This window comes from Dunckerocampus dactyliophorus, chromosome 1 (assembly GCF_027744805.1).
Source record: "Dunckerocampus dactyliophorus isolate RoL2022-P2 chromosome 1, RoL_Ddac_1.1, whole genome shotgun sequence".
NCBI classification, from domain to species: domain Eukaryota; kingdom Metazoa; phylum Chordata; class Actinopteri; order Syngnathiformes; family Syngnathidae; genus Dunckerocampus; species Dunckerocampus dactyliophorus.
In genome coordinates, this window is record NC_072819.1 from 40,903,211 (window position 1) to 40,924,174 (window position 20,964).

Consider the following 20,964-nt stretch of genomic DNA (forward strand, 5'->3'; position numbering starts at 1 on the left):
GGCATCTAATTTTGTAGTACAGTGAACATTTGTTAACATGTATAACTCAAGAATTAATATAATGCCTGGCATAAGGCTACTTGTTCTGAACTATTTCAGAGGTGTGTGTTTCACAAACTGCGAACTTGCAAATCGAATAAAAAATCCAATGGAAAGGGGTAAAAATGACTTCATTGTTACTCAGAGAAGTATTTGAAGAATATGTTGATCATTGGGAGTACACACAGTGGTGTAAAACTGCACTGACCCATACTGAGAGCTGTTTCCACTTGGGAAAAGCAGAATATTAGAAACACACACAAAATGATGCAGTGCAGTTCTACACCACTGCAAACTACAAACTCACAAGTAAAGATGAATAAATGAATACCTGTATGTGTATTATTCAGTGACGTGCAGTCAGAGGAGGCAGGTGAAGCTCTGAAAATAATAACAATAAATATTCATGTGTCCATTGAATTGTATTATAAATGTATTTTCCGTATGATTTTAATCGTTGTTAACATTTTCTTAAGTGAATTTGCTAATTTCCTGATCAAATACACGGTAGAAACCAAAGATGAGGCTGCTGTAAGTGTCTTTTCTCAGCTTAGCTATGACCATAGTGAGGATAAGCAGCGTAGAAAATAGATGGATCCCTTCAAAAATTACGTTTAATGTCTTGAAACAAACGTGTCTTCTTCTACCAGAATGCCTTTAATGTCAAAGTATTCCTTTAAACTCACACAGACACACACACATGCGCACCCAAACTTTGCAACAGCTTGGCCCATTGCTATCTTCCTTATATAGTGAGGTTTGCATGCGGACGCCCTTCCTCACTGTTTAGGGCAAACAGATGAATCGGAAAGATAATACTTGCCAATGCCAAATGATGGAAAGAATATGGAGATGACAGTGATGCCCAAAGCAAGAGCCATGCTTTTATATAATGCATGTGCCTTTAACTTGTACTGTTTTCATTTCCTAATCTGAATAATAGCAATGGTATTCATTGTGTATACAGAGAGTGAAGCACACTGCTGGCTGGTGCAAACTATTAAAAGTTGCAGCTGGAGTGTCCCCAGGTTGACCCAGGTTGAAGTAGCATGCATTTCAATATACAGTAGAGTAATCTATCGTTTATCACAGTTAATTGGTTCCACACCCGACCGTGATAAGTGAATGTCAGTAGGATTCCTTATTTATAAATGTGTTATTTTCATAGTTAGAGCATAGAAAGCCTATACAACCTTCTACATGTAGCTTTTAACATTATTAGAGCCCTCTAGACATGAAATAACACCCCTATAGTCACATTTACAGTCGTATTACCCAATATAGTAGACATTATAAGATTAAATAAGCCATTTAAGGCATAAATGAGACTTGTGCTCGTGTGTGTTGCTATAAATGTGTTCCCTAGGGGAGCAGACTGACTGGTGGACAGGACATTGGGGGTTCAGAATTGAGTTTCAGCTTGCGGTGGGTTACAGCCGCAACAGTAGCCGACAGCAAGTCGATGGAGCAGTAACCTTACCGTTGTAGTGAAGAGAGAGCTGAGCAGGAAGGAAAAGCTCTCAATTTACCGGTCGATCTATGTTTCCACCCTCATCTATGGTCATGAGCTTTAGGTCATGTCCGAAAGAACGAGATCGCGGATATACGCGGCTGAAATGACTTTCTTCCGAAGGGTGGCTGGACTCACCCTCAGAGATAGGGTGAGGAGCTCAGTTATCCGGGAGGAGCTCAGAGTAGCGACACTGCTCCTTCACATCGAGGGGAGCCAGTTGAGGTGGCTTGGGCATTTAGTCTGGATGCCTCCCAGACGCCACCCTGGTGAGGTGTTGCGGGCGTTCCCAGCTGGGAGAAGGCCCTGGGGCACACCGAGGACACGCTGGAGGGATTTTGTCTCACAGCTGGCCTGGGAATACCTTGGTGTCCTCCCGATGGAACTGGAGGAAGTAGCCAGGGAAGCGGAAGACAATGGAATAGAATGGAATATTTTTGAAAAACCATGATCGAGTTAAGCCACGAAAATCGAACGGCGAAGTTCTGTACCTTGTTTTTTGTTATTAAAAAAATAATAACAAGAAATACATTTCATGCAGAATAATTATAGTTTTAAATGCAGAAAAAAATGCAAAATCATTAGAAATCACAAGTTGTGGCAAGATCAAATTCAATAGTATGTCTCATCATCTTGATCAAAGTGCTGGCAACTTTCTTTTAGCTGCGGCACTCAATAAAAAAATGCACAGACACTGAGTGTTTTGTTTGGGCACTTTCATGGAACAATACTGTACAATACAGGGCAAACTGACTAGTTTGTTACTGTCAAACTGATTTTTAACCCTTTTAGAGGCACAGACACATATAAGTAGCGTGACAATAATCCCCAGGCATATACTTTAGGTGTTCATGCAGTCTGTGACTTCACTGAACACTACCAAGGTAGCAGGATGTCTGAGCTGAATCCCTCTGCACCTGTCCTCCTCCTCTTTGTTACTGAACAGCTATGTGGAAAATGTACTGGGATCATAGAGGAGTCAAACAGAGGTCGGTGTTGGTAACAGGCAGCCTGCCACTCTCCCGCCGAAGCCTGGCTGTGATTATCACAGACAGATATAGTCCTCTCAGTAATGCTGAGAGACTCTCATGTTACCACCGCCTGATCTCTGTTTCTGATTCCACCGTGGAGAGCAGCTGATCCTCTGACTTGGAGTCAGCTAGCGAGGAAATCACTTTCCCTTCATACTGCGAGGGACATCTCCAAAGTGCTCTTTGACACAGTCCTGCGAGAGTCGTCCCTCGCTGTCTAATCATCTTCTTGCCAGGCTGCAGCAAGTGGGAGGAATCAGTGCTGATTCTCAGGGTCAAAGTTCACACACATAGCACAGTATCAGCTAAGAAGGTAAAACTAGGGGAGCGATCCTACTGATTCCAAGGCTCAGACTATGCAGAGAGTGCCTGCGTTTTGCCCAATATGGTATGGAATGCCGAGACACCTCAGCCATGTGATGCGAAGAAGCAAAGCCACTTAGAGGGAGGGGAGCTCGGTCCTCTGTAGGATGTTAAGCGGCAGACACGCTTCATATCTACGGTTGCAGTGTGTCTTCGAATGTTGCATCAGAGATGAGAGCTCAGCGGCCTTTGAAGCACAGATGCCTTTCGGCTGACGGAGACACCAGGGTGAGAATGAGGAACGGAGGCCACAATGACAACGGAGTCATCTCAAGCTGTGATAATGTAGTTGGTGGCTTTATATCATTTGTAGCGGAATAGTGGATATCACTTTTACTTTGTCAATTGGAACTTAAGTATGTCATACAAACATTTCTCCTCGAGGGCTTTCAATCTATGTTTGTCTTCCAAGAATTGGGAATAATATTTTCTTCTCTGCTTGCACGAGTAAAGCAAAGTAAGTCCCATGACTCCCTCTAGTGGTAGCAGACAGACTTACATAAAAACGCATCCATGCAGCCATGTTGCAAGTGTGTTTGTTGCAACTAAAAATAGACATTCTTCCTATCTCAATATGTCAAAACACATTACTATAAAAGGGTGGGGTCATTCCACATTGATCATATTGTTCTTTCTATCATGACCAAACTTTGAAATATTGATTCATCTGAAGTTTTTGCAATGGTAGCATTACCTCTGCAACTGTGTCTGATTCTTCATGTCCATCCCAACCATGTCGTCTGCTCCTGGGTTTCATGCTGAACGTAAACTGCTCTTCTTCTTCCAGAGGGTTCTGATTTTCATCTCTCCACCTTCTGCCACCAGCTGCATGGATAAAAGTTCATCACCTATAACCAACTTCACGTCTTTTGAATGATCAAATATAGAAATGGGAGAACTGACCTCTGAAGGAGTTGATGCTGGTGATGGAGGATGAAGGTCGGGCACAGGGGTCAGTAAGCTCAGCTACACTTTGTAACGTGGGTCTTATGTTCCCCTGCTGTACAGTCACCAAAAACATGACATGGTAATGTGATGTATGAACAGAGCCCTTAATGTTACATATGAATCAATTGGAAGAGAAAAACATCTTCCTCGAAAACCTCATCCGTGTTGCTCCATCTTGAGACAATTTTGGTTTCTGTCGCGTTGCTCTCGACATCCCCTTCCTGCAGCGACTCCTCAGAACGGCCGTTGATCTTCTGAGCCTCTTTTAAGTCGGTCAGAGTCACACCCTGCAAAGCATTCGCTGAGCTTCATGAGTCACACACAAAGTGCAGCAAAGTTTTGGCGAGTGTGCGTATAAGTTGCATGTGCTACCTGCGTTGACCTGCGGGTCTGTCTGGCATGACGAGACTTTGCCCTCCTCTGAGATTCTGCTTCTTCATCCCTGACTGGTGTCAGATAAAGTCTGGGACTGCAGTGTGCATATAAAATATTCACATTAGAGCAGGGGTCTCAGTCTCAATTTACTGGGTGAGGTTGGGCCGCATCGAGTATTCCACAAAAAAGGGTTTCAAATATTCCCGCTCCAAAAAGTACAACTGATCAAATCTTGTCAGTCTTTATTAGTAAGAGCTCAGGACATGAACGGTATTTGAGAATTCTTCAGAACACAGACTTCTCTGGCCTACTGTCTGTTTGCACCGTGATTATAATAGCGTTCTGTCTCGTGACGCCCTTGGTCATTTTACATTTCGCTTGCTTGTCCAATTAAAGAAGCATGTCTTGTGGGACTCGAGTTCGTCAGTTCCAGGGTTGCCATGGCGATTACAGAGACACTATTCTTACTATTTTACAGTTTATTTTACTATTTTACAGTTAAATTAGTATGTACTGTTGCTTTAATGAAATAAGTCAATAATATAAACTAAATGTAAAAATGATTAGACCACCCTTATTTGTTCAGTTTCTTGTTAATTTTAATGCCTGATACAACTAAAGGTACCTTTGTTCGGACAAATATAACGATGACAACAAAAATAGCTCATAAGAGTTACATTTTTTGGCAGTACAATGCTATAGCTATTCATGTAAGGACGTAAGTGATTTTGGTTATTATCAAGAAAACCATGGAAGTTGCCAGATATCAGCTCTTAAATTAAACTCCTATGAGCTATATTTGTTATCATCATTATATTTGTCCAAACAAATGTGCCTTTATTTGTACAGGACATTAAAATGGATCAATAAACTGAAGACACAAGGGTGGTGTAGTCATTTTCTCCATGACTGTACCAAGAAAGAATATGTCAATAAATAATACAATTTTCAAAATATTTGTATTTTAAAATTAAAAAACCATTTCAGACAATTACACTAAATATTTTAATGTATTTTTTTTAAATCTTTTTTGTTGATCAGTTCAGAAACACTGTTCTAGAGCATGGGGTCTCAGCTTGGGACCCACATTTTGCAATCGTCATTAACCCACTTTTATTTAGGTCTTTTTTATTTACACTAGGTCCCCAACGTACGAACATCCAACTTGCCAACATTCGGCGATACGAACGCAAGCTGACTGGTCTCTATTTTCATGTATTTTGCCTTGTAGTAACTCCATATTTATACTGCTACATGCTTGATCAGTAGAGGGCACTGTGACACTGCTAATGGGACCAACAGGTACAGGAAGAAGGTGGGGAAAGAGTGTAAAGGAGAAATGCAAAGCTAAATTGTAGCTGTACGATGCAACCCAGACAGAGCGTGTGTTTAAAGTTTATGAAGAGTTAATAGGCCTGCTTAATTCTACACCACCCACAGAACACTACCTCTTTTAGAAGAGTCTAATGACGACGATGATTTGTCCTTTTTTCAATAACTCCTCCTCCAACTCCACCACAACAACGTATCCTCAGCCACTCCTCTTCAAAGGTAAATAACATTTATCATTACGTATTATCATATCATTTTTATTATTGTTTGTTTTCATTAATTATCCTCGTTTAATATTACTACTACATCCAAACTTATATTTACATACATACACATATACTGTATATGTATACACGTACATGTAGTACCTATATCATTGGTAATATTACCTTTTCCCCTACTTAAGAACGATTCGACATAAGAACGGCCGTCTGGAACCAGTTGTGTTCGTTAGTTGGGGACCTAGTGTATTAGTTTACAAATTTTTAAAACCGAACAAATATACATAAAAATCACCTTTGTCATGTTTTCAAACATTAATACACATAATTACCAGGGCTGTCAAAAAAGTGCGTTAACGGCGGTAACTAATTTATTTAATTAATTACGTTAAATTGTTTAGTAATTAATGCATATGCTACATGGCAAGCTACTGCTATCTGTTATCTGTTATGACGACAGCCGGCGGCACATTGTAGCTCCCCACAGAGTCACACGCAGTCTGAAGCTCTTTTATAACTGTATTCTGACCTGAACACATTAACAGCAGTGCAATTCCAACACCACATATGTTTCTCCAACTCCAAACAAATACATCTCTAGTCCATTCGTCATTGCAACGACACTTCCTCATTGTCACTAGACAGAACACGCGATGCATTCAGGGACACTCCGAACATCACAACAACGTCTTTATTATGCGTGTATGTGCGGTCCAACTAAACAGAAATGCAAAGAAAAACAATACGTGGATATTCTTTTTGCTGCATTTACAGTAAGTATCCTCGGAAATAAATAGCAAAAATCATTCTAAATGTGAATTCAACATAAATGATGTGGTGTCTTTGAACGCAACTCTTCATTGCTCATGATAACGGTTCAAGTCTGATTAAAATATTCCGCTATGAAAGGACCCAATGTTAGGTAAATAGATTTTCAGACATGTGTGCCATCTCTTAATTTGATTTAAATTTTCAGCTAATTTGGCACTAATATATACAAATATATATAATCCTGCCCTGTCATTTATCTTACTTTCAACCAAATACAGTATAAATGTGCATACAGTATTTCAGACATAGTGTGACATGGTGATTAATCATTCATCCATCTATTTTCTATGCCACTTATCCTTATTAGGGTCGCGGGGGTATGCTGGAGCCTATCCCAGCTGACTTCACGAGTGAGGCGGGGTACACCCCGGACTGGTCGCCAGCCAATCGCAAGGCACATATAGACAAACAACCATTCACACTCACATTCATCATGATTAATTCATTTGCAAACCGTGATTAATCTGATTTAAAATTTTAATCATTTGACAGCCCTAACAATTACATGTCCAAAGTGCATTTTAGACAAATTTATTAAGGCATTTTATCAAGGAAATGAGGGAAAAAAATGTATCCAAACAAATAATACAAAAATTTAACTTATATATCAAAATTGCATTAAATAAGACCACAAAATCAGATATTTCACTTATAACTGTGGAATAAGTAGCCTATATACCAGGTTTGTCCGAACTGTTTCCACCGAGGGCGGGGAAATGAAAAATCAAAACATGCAGGAGGCCACTTTGATACTTGTATATATTTTAAAAATTTTGCGAAAAGGCTAATAAAAATTATATTTATTAATATATATTTACTTAATATTACTTATTATATATATATATATATGTATATATATATATATATATATATATATATATATATACACTTCAGAACAAAGCTTTGTGTTGTTATTAGTTGTTAGTATCAACATTTCAGCGTTTTGTCTTCACATCCTGCCTTCTTGCTCTATTTTTCCAATTTGTATTATTTTTTTTGGTTTCATTTTATTTCTACATTGTGCCGCGGCCCAATAAAAAACGAATCGTGAGCCGCAAATGGCCCGCGGGCCACACTTTGGAAACCCTTGCTATATACACTAGTGGAAGACGAATTGCTCAATTTCACTTCAAAATAACAATAATAATTATATATTTTTTTAAAAATCTGTTTTATACTACATATTTTTAGGTCATTTTTGTTGCCTGCAACCCACCCAGAATTGATTGCTGAGAAAGACTAGCATTTGAATCACCCCTTAATTAAAAACATAGTGTATGCATGTATTGAGAAAGGGTAGGAATCATTTAGGACACGGACGTTTTTGTCAAATAATAGAAAATAATTAAGTATTTCCACTTTCTTATGTCATGTACAACTAAATGGTAGCCATTCAGAGAATAATATTACTAATAATAATAATAATAACCACCATAACACATAATTTGGACAGGTTATGAATAATTTTGGGCTTAACTGTATATGTATAAGGGATTCAGCATAAAGTCATTAGCAGTGGTGCCACAGGGCAGAAGGGCCGAGCAATCATCAATGGAGAGGTTTAGGTTTTCTCCGCCCCTCCTTTGCAGGCTTTTAGTGCATGTCTTGGAGTCACTCTGAAGCATCACTGAAAATCGACAAGCTGGTCAGCAGCGCACTCTGCTGAATCTACAGTGTAAAGTCACAGGATGTGGACTCCATGACAGTGCATAATCATAACGATGAAGCCAGTAGGAAACATGAGATTCTTGAGCTGCACAAATCGCAGTCATAAATTAAATATTATCACTGGAGCAGAAACAAAAGCTGACAAGCTTCACTTGATCTACACATCAAAATACACTGGGAAACTGCTGGGAATAAGGGGCTCTTTTTAAGAGAAATTGAAATGAAATCATCATGCTACTCAGGAGGGGGATCTCATCTCACTTCCTGCCTTAATGGCCTCACTTTCTCAGGCCTTCAGCACCTACACAAGCACATTATTGCAGGAGGAAATGGAACTTTGCCAAAACAGAAGCTAGATGTGGAAATGACAAATTGAGAGGAAAGAAACCTACCTGGGGACAAAGGCCTGCATGGTCCTTAGCAGAAGGTCAGCTAGTGAAGCACTGCAGCAGTGATGAGTGAGAGGGAGAGGCTGAAAGAGAGAGGTGGACGGAAACACGATATAGACCGCATGGAGAGGAGGTGCACACACATACACGCGCGCACGCACACACAAAATCAATTCCAACTTTCTGTGTGCCAAAGTATGAAGCAGATACACACTGTTCTGGCACAAAAAAACATATTTCAGTTGATCACATCCACACCCAAATTCTATTTGGCATAGATGGACCATTGTCGTCCAAAGCGGTGTTTGAGTTTACAGTTTGTCAGGATGATTGTTCGTGCTTATTTGAAGCCTGCTTGTCTATATGTTACCTGTGATTGGCAAGCGACCTGTCCGCCTCAGCCTATCACTCATAGTCAGCTGGGATAGGCTCCAGCTCACACATACCTGTAAACAGGATAAGGAAAGACTGTAAGATGGATGGATGGACCTTAGCCTTCAACTACATGCTGCAAGAAGAAGACCATTAAAATAATACAATACAATTGTAAGGGCCTCTTTCAAATGCTGTGACATTAATTCAACTATTGTAAGAACGTATAAAATGTTTCTCACAGCATATTTAATGCAGCATATCTGTCACAATAATTATGCCGTCCTTCATGGATGACCACCAACAGCAACATGACAGCATCAGAAAGAAGAAGATATAAAGAGATGCATGAAAAACGCCTCAAATAGCCTACTTTGTTTCTTCACTCTCAAGTTTGAACGTCATTTGTTGGATTTGATCAGCATTAAAACCGCAGACAAGATAGGTTGGCGACGCTATTTTCCAGATGTGTGGACTCGAGTCGCACGACTTCGACTGGAGTCACAATTTTGATGACTTCGAACTGGACTTGAAAATATCATCAAAGACTTTTTTAGAGTTGATTAGAATTATACAATAGATGCAATGTTTTGGCTAGCGAGAACAGACCCTTGACTGACACAAGCCGGGACCAGTTAAATGCTAACACATAATCACACACTGATCCAATCAGGAAGGCATAACCCTCCTGCGTGGGCGGGACTCAAGGATAGCATACCATAATAGCCACTTCCTAGTTTCGGGACTTGCTGCAGCTTACCAGTGTTGCCAACTTGGGAACTTTGTTGCTAAATCTGGCGACATTCCAAACCCTCTTGGCGACATATTTTATCAAAAGTCTAGCTACTTTTTCTGGGGTCGTTGGAGAGATTTCTGGTATTTGGAGACCATATCTAATAAGCAGTGCTGCGCTCTTCCCCATGTAACTGGGGGGAAATAAAAGAACAGTTTCCAGCTGTGACTCGGTTCCCATAGTTAATGTTACCGAGCCGTTCAAAGAACCGGTTCGTTCGTGAACTTCCCAACAGTAAACTTTATCACTAAAAGGTTGAAAATACCGAAGTGTGTCCGCCTGATCTCTTCTCGGGAAAACGAACGTTTCAACTTGCAACTCAACTCGACTTGATTCGACTTCAGTCTGATGACTTGAAAATACTTTTTTTTAGTGAATGTGTTGAGTAAAATGTGTCCCCATTCAAAGTATTCATCGTTATGTAATTGCCAGCAAGACAACATATTTTCCCTTTGAATTTGCCTCATTGAATGCATCAATAAACGTCCAAGCAGGTTTAAGAACACACGACGAACGTATGAATTGCATAAATCCTGAATGCTATTTCAGCACTCTTTTTTTTCCCCCATCTGTCTTGTCACACTGGTCTTTTTTTTTTTAAATACAATTCAAAATGCATTCGTTATTGTATTTGTCAAACTTAATCGACTGTTACATTGTTAAAATGCCATTTTATTTGTGAGACACTACACAGTGATTATTACTTGTAAGGACTCAAAAACGTCAAGCCGAAGAACAACCTGTCTTGTCTTGACTTGGACTTGCATGGGTGTACTTGACAACTGACTCAAGGCTTGAGTTGAAAGACTTGGGACTATCAAAACACTGACTTGCTCCCACCTCTGCTATTTTCAATAAAGTGTTCCATCCACATCACGCCAGGTCGTAGGAGGTTAAATGTTGTTTATTTGGGTGTCTTGTATGCTAAAACATAAATTAGCTGTGACAGAACAGAGTAAGACTCGAGTCTGTTTACAAAGTGAACAATTGACTTTATTTTAAAGACAATGAGTAAAGATGTGCAGCAACGTCCACAAGCAATACTGCAATCCATATTTCAGAAACATGAATTTACCGAAATCACAGCTTTTTCTGCATTGCATAGTTGGTGATGGCTTGCATCGTTCCAGTTAACTCCAGAGTCTCCTGAAGAGTCATGTGATGTCACCAGTCGGTGAGAGTAAGTACAAGAGTACTGTAATACAAAAGAAAAAGTACCAAACAGACATTTTTTTCAACCCTCTGAGCATCTCTCAGTGTTAACAGTTTGTCTGCCCATTAGTCATGCATATTTATACGAGCAACACGCATTTATCAGAAGAACACGTCCCTGAGAAGCTCTATGTCCAAGTTCCTTCAACACACCGAAACAGTAGCTTGTTTTGTAATTTAATGCACAAACGTGTTATATCTCAAGACTGAATTTGTACACACTTTTAACCATCACAAACACCATGCAATTTGGTAAATTGCATAGAAACTGCAGCTGTGAAAAAGGTGCAAAAAATATGCAGGCAGTGATAAAACAAATATGAAAAGGTCCTACAAATATTCAGTAACTGCAGCTGTATCCGAGATGTCTATTTGCCAAATTTCTTCAATGTGCCACACTATTTTTCTTCTGGTGAAATAAGGTACTTTCTGTGATCTTTTTTTTTTTTAATCTTCACACATACAAAGCAGGCACACAAAAATAAAGCATTTCAATGGCACCAAGACAATACCCCTGTGGCTTCAAGTTGATCACAAAATGTATTTCGTTTTAAAGTATAGTGCACGATCCAGATTGTTGAAGCAGTACAAAATACTCACTTGAAAGACAGAAAGTGTTTTTGTTCAAGAATAAGGCTTTTGAGGTAAACCTGAAATCTTGTAATGCAGCTTCAGTTTAGTGGCTGAATTCATCTGACTTGCTGTCTTTCAAAGAGCACCCGTGTCACATGATGTATCCTGCACGAGCAGAAAGCACTGATACCGCTATAGTTGGCAAACTGTCACTATAGTATGAGGGAGTTCCTTCTTGGTGGATGCATGAAAATCCTCTGGTGACATCACTGTGAAGAGGAGAGGAACACATTAGCAAGGATATGATGGTGATAAATAGATCAATGAGCCTGTAAGATTTTCTTAATACATTGCCTTATGCATCAATCCTTTCATTCCACTCTTCTTCTGATTCAACTTCCTCAGCATCAACTATTCCCTCCTCCTCCTCCTCCTGTCCAGTCTCCCCTTCTGAAGCCACCTCCTCCTCTGGTTTGAAGTCATCCTCATTAACCAGCAGTTGCTCCTCACCATCGCTCTGATGCTCTTCCACACTTGGCTCCTCCTCTTCTGTGTGTGATGCCTCGGTTTCTACCAGTTCTGAAAAGGTAAGTACTTGTTCCGTCGCCTCATCTGACTCAGGCTCTGTGTCCACTAGGCTGGCCTGCTCCTCCTCCTGCCCCTCTTCTCCATCCACAGGATCTGTTTGTTCCTCAGGTTCAGCTATAGCTTGGTCATTATCCACCATCTTAAAGAAAAAAGGAAAAAAGTACTGTATGTAGATTCTTATGTAATATTTTGGACACATTAAGGGGAGATGTACAGTATGTTAGAGAAGCACCGATTATTCAACTGACTAATTGCAGCTATGCCGACTTTAAAAGAAAAGTCTATTTAAAACCGCTATTGGAAAGAACTACTTTTCCTTTCGCCTTTCATTGTATTCAGTTTAGACTTCTTTGGCCCACTTTTCACACGGCGAGGTGAAGCTCTTCCTGTCTCGCTCACTCGGCTGCAGCTGAGATACGACAGGAGAAGAGGCGAAATAAACTGCTTTTTTTTTTTAAACCATCGAGCAGTAAAATGTAGTGTTTTATTGTTTCACAAAGTCACAGCTTACTACGGTGTAAAAAAAAAAAAAAAAAAACACAAAAAAACCCGGCAGTTTCTTTCACCATTTCTCTTGTCGTATTCTCAGTTGCATCAGAGTGAGTGAGAGGCATTTTTTTGGAATGTGGGAGGAAACCGGAGTAGCCGGAGAAAACACACACACACCGGGAGAACATGCAAACTCCACACAGAAATGCCCAAAGGAGAATCGAACCCAGGTCTTCCCGATCTCCAGACTGTGACTGTGTGGCCAACATGCTAACCACTAGACCACCGTGCGGCCCTACTTGGCAAATATGCTTAAACAAAAGAAAGAACCATAACAGTAATTAAAGGCTCAGGGGGATGCCATATCATAATTCTAAGGACATTAATAATGTATTTAAGAAGTATTATCAAGATTTATATACATCTTCTCATAACTCAAATATTTTGGGCATACATAAATTCCTCAAAAATATTAAATTTACCTCAACTAACAACAGAACAAACTAATTTACTTGAACAACACCTAACCACAGCTGAATTTCATAATGCACTTAATAAAATGGAAAACAACAAAGCACCCGGTCCTGATGGCTTCCCTGCTGAGTTTTAGAAACATTTCTGCTCCACCATCTCAACCCTATATCTAATATCTAATGAATGAATGAATTCCTCATAACCAACACTACACCTCCAACAACGAATATAGCTACAATTACCCTGCTTTTAAAACCTGACAAAGACCCCACTCATCTATCTAGCTACGACCCCTTTCAATAATTAACACAGACATTAAAATCATAAGCAAAGCACTGTCAAACACAATTGAAAAAGTCAATCCCTTCATAATACACCCGGACGGAACCATATTTATTAAAAGGTCGACAATCTTCTCATAACACACGGAAATGATTCAACCTAATGCAGCTTTCAAACAATAAGGAAACAGAAACCATAATACTTTCACTGGATGCACAAAAAGCATTCGACATAGTCAACTGGTGCTTCCTATTTACAACACTGCAGAAATGTGGTTTTCGGGGAGTCATTCATTAATTGGATCAGAGCACTATACCCCTCACCAACAGCCATCATCACAACTAATGGGTTAACCTCACAACAATCCACGCTTCACAATGGCACAAGACAAGGATGTCCACTCTCCCCATCAGTTTTTGCAATCTTCTTGGAACCACCTGCAGCCACCATACGGCAAAACAATAGCATCAAAGGTATTAGATCAATATCCACAGAACACAAAATAATCCTGTATGCACATGATATGTTGATCCTCCTCCGGGAACCCCCGTTCATCCCTACAAAAAATATTTATCAGTCATTAAATCATTCTCATCTCTATCTAATTATACCATCACTCTTCCCTTCTGCATGGACCAAAAGGATGCGGCAGCCCTCACCTCACAGTTTCACTTTTCCATTGGACACATCAAATAATTAGGAATCCACTTATCCCCCAAGCTGTCAGACACACCACACCATACCACTACTCAAAAAAAATGTATTTTCTTCCTAAAATTAATGATTTACTTACTATGATCCCGTCCCTTCCAAATTTACCCTGGCTCAACTCCCTTAAAACACCACGTATAAAACTATCAACATTACAAAAACCCAAGACTCAAGGAGGATTAGATGCACCCAACTTTGAACTCTGTCACCTGTCAAGTCAAATACAATTCTTAAAACAATGGCTCACCCCTTCACATCGTCACTCACACTGGTTAGAAAGTAAACAGCCACTGTGCAGTAATATAAACCTTTCAGACCTCCCATTCATCAGCCAAATAATCAAAAAGGACACAGGTCTGCTTTCTAAACATCTCCATAGCCTCAGCTCCCATAGCTTGGTGGAAAACACGTCGAATCGACGGCTCCACGGTTGCACTATCCACTTACCAATTTGGAACAACGCAGACATCACAATAAACAGGAAACCATTACACTTCATATCACGGAAACACAAAGGCATCACACATCTCCACCATATTGTACACGACACTAAAATCATCCCTTTTCAAGAATTAACCCAGAAGTTCCACATTTGTAACAGTCAATATCTCCAGTATTTACAATTCACAAAACCAAACAATCATCATAGAGGAATTTTTACATAACACAAATTAGGTAAGTTACTTTCAAGGTTATATCCACTTCTAAACACTACCAACACTGCAATATCCCTCCCAACTTCAAAGTGGGAACAGGACCTTTCCATCAAACCAAATACAGATTTTTGGCCTCAAATATGTATAATAATGTAATAAGAATCTGGTTTATCACTATGTAAATACTTAAAAAAAAAAATTGTAAAAAAGAAAAATAAAATGAACTCAGTAATTTTACAAGTCTCAATATATTGACATGTGCATGCGTGTCTGTCTTCCTTGTCACCCACCTCCAAACAGGCAGGTGGAGGGGTTCACTCCGTGCATTGGTTTCAGCACCTTGGCGCATTTCTTCCATAGAGCAATAGCAACGGAGTGATTCCACACAGAGTGCATAGAAGTATATCCTCCTTTCATTGTACTTTTCTTAAAACTAAAGTCAAAATCGCGTCTCGTCCCGTTCTCGTAGACCCAAGTCTCGTGCATAGTCTCGTCTCGTGAACTGAGTGTCTTGTGACTACATCTTCCTTAATCACAAACGGGGTATTACAGTTTGTTGAAGACTTTGTAGCAATATGTGCAGAGGCTGAGATCACATTAGTAAAGTTAGCCAAGGCACGTCCATTTCTGAATGACTGGGAAATATTGTCCAATGGCGTATTGTATCAATAAATGTAAAGACTTTTGCATTTATTTAATGGATATTTTTTCACTACTCCAAAAGGCACACACTCTATGCTGGTAAAATAAGTGTAAAATGTAAAAAAAGAATTCTAAAAAATTCAAAAAGGAAAAAACAAAAACGGAACTTGGGAAAAAATTTAACGGGTTTCATAGGGCCGTACCTGCGTGACCTGCCTCTGTAGGTTGTCCAGCTGAGCTCTGAGTTCTGAGTGAAGGCTTTGGGCGGCGGAGTTCTGATCCTGAATACTGATTCGAACTGCATTGATCTGTTCCTCCACATCGGCCTGCTTGGCGTGTTCAATCGGCAGCAATTCTCTGAGAACAAAGCATGAAAACGTGTTTTTTGCTGTTGTTCTTAAATCTATATTCAAATGTGTGCCGCATTAGGATTGAAGCTTCAAACCTTGCATACTAAAAGACGCATATCAAAATATTCAGCTTCACATCTCATCAGTGTTTATACAGAGCAGCGAATTCTCACAATGTGGGCTTTGACAAAGCAAACATAACGTTATGGGTCAGAGGAGGGGAGCTATTTCCACCCCTGCACAAAGCTGTCTTCTCCTACCGGAGAGTCACCATCTCTGCTGTGTTGGTCTCCAGCTGGGTCAGGTACGAGTCCAGTTGCAACTTCAGGTCAAGTATCTGTGCAGCCTGTTTCTTCAGGGTGTCTTTCAAAAGGACAACCTCTTCCAGTTTGGCATCTGCTTCCTCCAGGCGCCCCGTAAGAGTTTGGACCTGCTGAGATAGGCCCTCCATCTGAAGTCTGACCCCCTCATACTCCTCTGCCTTCCCCTGTAGCACTGCCTGCAGCTGGCCCAGCTGCTCCATTGACACAGTGGTCTGCTGGATGTCAGCCAGACGTGATTTCATCTCGGTGTGGAGCGACAGCACCTGAGCAGGTAGGTCTGATGTCTTGAGCTGCTCTGCGGTAGCCAAGGCCTCACCCACCCGTTTTTGGGCCTCTGCGTATGACTCTTCCAGGGCACTGAGTCGACTTTCCAGACCATCTGACAACATCTGCACCTGCAACAAGATGAGCAGTAGAGATGTTGAGCCACTTTACTCACACGGTTGGCCTGTGTGCATGTGCCGTCACTTGTATACTTCTGTATTCATGCAATTTTCCTGACTTTGTGGATTATTTATATTGTGTGAGGTGGTGGTTTTTAGTTAGAACATGCAGGAGGAGCGATTGCATTCATTACAGTAATCCCTTGACACTTTATGCTTCGGATTTCACAGCTTCCCTCTCACGGTCACGGTTTTTCCACAAGTACTGTGTAAAAGTTTTAGGCAGGTATGAAAAAATGCTGTAAACTGCTGTCAAAAATGTTAGTGTTAATTGTTTATGTTCATCAATTAAAAGGTGCTGAAAGAACAGATGAGAAATCTAAAATCATATCAATATTTGGTTTGACCACCCTTTGCCTTCAAGACAGCATCAATTCTTCTCAGTACACTTGCACACAGTTTTTGAAGAAACTCAGCTGGTAGGTTGTTCCAAACATCTTGCAGAACTAACAACAGATCTTCTGTTGTTTTCAGCTTTTACGGATTAAGTCCATCGCGGTTTTTCAAAAAATATATGAATTAATTAATTATGCTGTTTCATGGCTAAATATGGCCTATTATTAGTCAAGAAATATGCGTATTGAAGCAAATTTGACATATGTTTTGCCTAAATTGAGAATTTCCAAGCATAAAAATGGCTAAATGAACTAAAATACAAATACAATTCAGAAGATGCTTTAAAAAATGCTTTGAATGATATGTAATAATAAAATACTAATAAAGAACTTGCTTCTGTTGCTGCAGTAATCCACGCCATGCTAAAACTCAACTCTGAACCCCCAAAGTCACTTCCTGTAAACACATTTATAGCAACACACACAAGCACAAGTCTTTTTTTATGTCTTAAATGGCCTATTTACTCTCATTACATCTATTATATTGGGTAATATGAGTGTAAAGGTAACTAAAATGAGTTTTTCATGTCTAAAGAACTCTAATGGCTTTACAAACGTATTAGAAGGTTTTAAACAGATTTTCTATGCTCTAAATACAAAAATATTAATTTTAGAAACAAGGAATCCTACTTCGCAGAACTTCACATATCACAGTTGAGTCTGGAACCAATTAGCAGTGATGAATGAAGGATTACTGTAGAAGGACACATCATTATGTGCGTGAATGTACTGGCTAGTGAGTTAATGTGCCATTAGTTTCGACTTAGTTTTGAATATTGCTACTTATGTCTATTATGAAATGTGGCAGTTGTCATGAGGAAATGGGGAGGAGCAATCGCATTCATTACATTTTGAAGTACAGTCGTTAGTTTTGTTGCTTTGTATTGAGACACACATCTTAATGACTGTGCCAGTGCACAAAGCAAGGGCCATAAAAGACTTGTGGATTTTTGCTTTGGGATTCACTACAACAGACATGGTGAGCCAGGCCCTCCTGTCAGGCCCTCTCTGTGAACGCTGACCCCACAAACGTTCTTCTGAAGGAATGAACACAAATTCCTGTTTGTGTGTGAAATGCATACGTATCCTAAAACTCATGTAGCAAACACCGTTTTCACTTTCAACATTTTCAGTGTAAATGTTGTCTAGCCTCTTCATAAAATGGTCGAATTCAAGCCAATGGACCTTGGTGACATTTTTTTAAATCAGATTTAACAGTCTACAATTGTGAAGTTTACATGCATAGTTCAAAGTGAATCATTGCTGAATTATTTTCCTTCAACCTTTCAGGCAGGCAGTAAAGAGTTCCTGTCCTTGTGCTCCATTACCATTTGAACCACAGACTAAATTTAGCCTGAGCACACTACTGGTGCAGTTTGTTAGTATTATTAATATTATTTATATCATCACTAGGACTACAGGCTGTGGCAGCACAATATGTGAGCACACACACTCTCCATTATGAGTATCTGGGAGTGATTATCAAGTCAGTAAGATGACCGCCAGCAGCAGAGTGGACTGAAAGATGGGTGTCATTTTGAAATGTATACCTGCTGTGCCTCCTAGCTAGCAGGAGCATGCCTACAGCTCTTCTTTCGCTTTCACAACCACCAATTAACGCATTTCCTCCGCATTCCCCAACAACTGATTTTAAAGTTCTTACCTTATCACTTGTCTGTCGCATGGTCTCCTGCGACTGCAGCTGGGCCACCTTCATCTGCATGCTCATGAAGGTGTCTGTCAAGTGGCTCAAAGTTTGGTGCTGCTGGTAGCAAAACCAAGCTCCAATGGACCCGCCGAGTACAACGACGAGGCATAAAAAGAACACAAGCGTGTAGCTCTTCCCCCCTGCGTGGACTTTTGATTCGGGGACTTCACTTTTTAAATTGTCATCTTCGTGTTTGTGGTTGCTTTTCCCCTTCCGATGCTTGGCCGTCATTGTGCCCGTACAAAGGACAGGATGTTCCGGGTAGAGGTAATCGAGTGGAAGGAGCCAGAAGAAGGCGTGGTGGGTTAGTGCTCTCGCCGGGCTGCCTTTACGTGCGCCACTTTTGTTGAACACTCGCTTCAGTTGGAGAAGAGAGGAAGTAGACGAGGCGTGTACTTAGCAGTGTGTACTTTTTGGTCCATTCAGTAAGCACCGTCCTCCGCTAATGGGAAGGGTCCACGTGTGGCAACCCCTGCTGGTCATGTGCTATTTTTCACTTTGATGACATCCGAGCTGCGCGTGCGCGTGGTTACCACATGGAAAAGATATATATAAATCTTATAAATTCTTATCTCTTTTGTGTGAAACTTGTATGTAACGCATCAGACAGTGAAACCTGGTATAAGATCCTCAGTGAATTTGTACAAAATTAAACTTGTATGATAGCAGAAAATCTATGATAACGATTGTTTTGCATGAAAAAAATGAAAGCGTGGCCACTTTCAAGACTAAGTCGTATAAGCCTTATATGATGCACAATTTATGCAACATAAACTGAAGGTGACTGAAAGTTACAATTTACAAGTTTTTTCTTTTTATTTTCCATATGAGTAAACAAGTTGAGCCAGTGTATTTTACACAAGATGAGCAAGTAATTATCATGGAGCGTTATGAGGAGTTGAAGAGATTGTGACTGCCAAAAGCAACGTAAGTTAACACTGATTATTATACTAACTACGCCCTGCTAGTCTTTTCATTAATCAGCGCTCAACACCGCACAACTTTGACATATTAACACTTATCCATTTAAAAAATGTAATACATTTGAGCAACAGCTGTCTTTTTTCATCTTTGAAATATATACTGCATATATTGTTGACATATTTTACTGCTCTAATTTATAAAATGGAGAACATGGATGGATGGATTATAAAATGCTGTACCTCGTTGTCAGGGACGTATTTAGTCATTTGAGGGCCCAAGGCAAACCCAGTCATTGTGGCCCTCCACAACCTTGTACTGCTTTTATTTTATTTCATTTGATCATATTATTATTATTATTAATTTATTTTTTTTTTTTACAAAAAGTGGGTATGTAATTTAGGCCACTTTTTTCCTGCTTTTGAAATCGGTTACAGTTCAGAATCAGACTTTACTCCCCACTCATACAGAGGTGCAAGCGGAAATGTGCAATCATCCGTCCATACATATAAAACATACTATACAGCAAGACAGGGTGGGACGGTGGGGGCTGTAGCCAGGACAGGATGACTGGGCAATGGAGAAGAGAGGAGAGAAAAAAGACAATTCCAAACTAAGCTCCTATGGGGAGTACAGTGTGGGACTGTCAAAAACAAAACTCACACATGATACATATATGATAATGGTAAGTCCGCCCTGGCTCGTTGTGGCCACTTGGTGGCAGTGTTGACATGTTTGTGGCGACCTTTTCCCCTTTTTGTTAGAATAAAGAAGTGTTTTGTTGCAGTTGATTGGTGTCTCGGAGAGCTTATTCCTCCAGCAAATATTAGAATATAAAAAACTAACGGGCCGAGTACTTATGGAAGGACTGCTGTGACATGTACGTCTGCTAACATTGGCTGAGTTAATATTTTGTACTGCATTTTTTTCTTATAGAGAATTTCATCACGGAATGCTAGCGGATCAGTGTGATCTCAAAGTAGCCACCCCCGTCGTAGTGCCGATCAAATTAATTCTTGATCCCACGTCTACCGGGTTCTCAATAAATAAATGGTGATGCCATCTCTGAATTAGTTACACAGTGAAACGGTGGCGCTTTTAATATATCTTCCAACCATTTTATGCTTATGTTCCAGGGCACCGCCAGGAATTCTGTAAAAAAAAACCCACACAGACACAGACACACCTACACACACACTGGGCCCCGTCAGGGCAGCTGTTGTCACCACATCTCTATTTTTGGGACCTTGCAATTGTCCTAACTTTCCCACCCATTCTGGCACCCCTGGTTATGTTATAGCATACGTCATACGTGCAAATGTCTT

At 40.1% G+C, this 20,964-nt stretch overlaps 2 protein-coding genes across 3 annotated transcripts; both read right to left on the reverse strand.

Moving 5' to 3' along the window:
- Positions 1-370: 370 nt before the first annotated feature.
- On the reverse strand, positions 371-9,667 carry LOC129182964 (protein phosphatase 1 regulatory subunit 12A-like). The gene is made up of 8 exons (XM_054779672.1): positions 9,453-9,667; positions 9,078-9,153; positions 8,711-8,790; positions 4,264-4,360; positions 4,047-4,178; positions 3,847-3,943; positions 3,638-3,768; positions 371-420 (listed from the first exon to the last, which is right to left on the reverse strand). The coding sequence occupies exons 3-8, from the start codon at positions 8,728-8,730 to the stop codon at positions 400-402; spliced, it is 498 nt and encodes a 165-aa protein (XP_054635647.1). The 5' UTR covers positions 8,731-8,790; positions 9,078-9,153; positions 9,453-9,667; the 3' UTR covers positions 371-399.
- Positions 9,668-10,843: 1,176 nt separating this feature from the next.
- zgc:66479 (uncharacterized protein LOC327541 homolog) lies at positions 10,844-19,185 on the reverse strand. Of its 2 annotated transcripts, none has more exons than XM_054779644.1 (5): positions 18,674-19,185; positions 16,110-16,567; positions 15,703-15,856; positions 12,012-12,384; positions 10,844-11,926 (listed from the first exon to the last, which is right to left on the reverse strand). In XM_054779644.1, exons 1-4 carry the CDS (start codon positions 18,947-18,949, stop codon positions 12,013-12,015), a joined length of 1,260 nt encoding a protein of 419 aa, XP_054635619.1. In that variant the 5' UTR covers positions 18,950-19,185; the 3' UTR covers positions 10,844-11,926; position 12,012. The 2 variants fall into 2 exon arrangements, with proteins under 2 accessions (XP_054635619.1, XP_054635611.1); XM_054779636.1 differs by having other exon boundaries at positions 12,007-12,384.
- Positions 19,186-20,964: the final 1,779 nt, after the last annotated feature.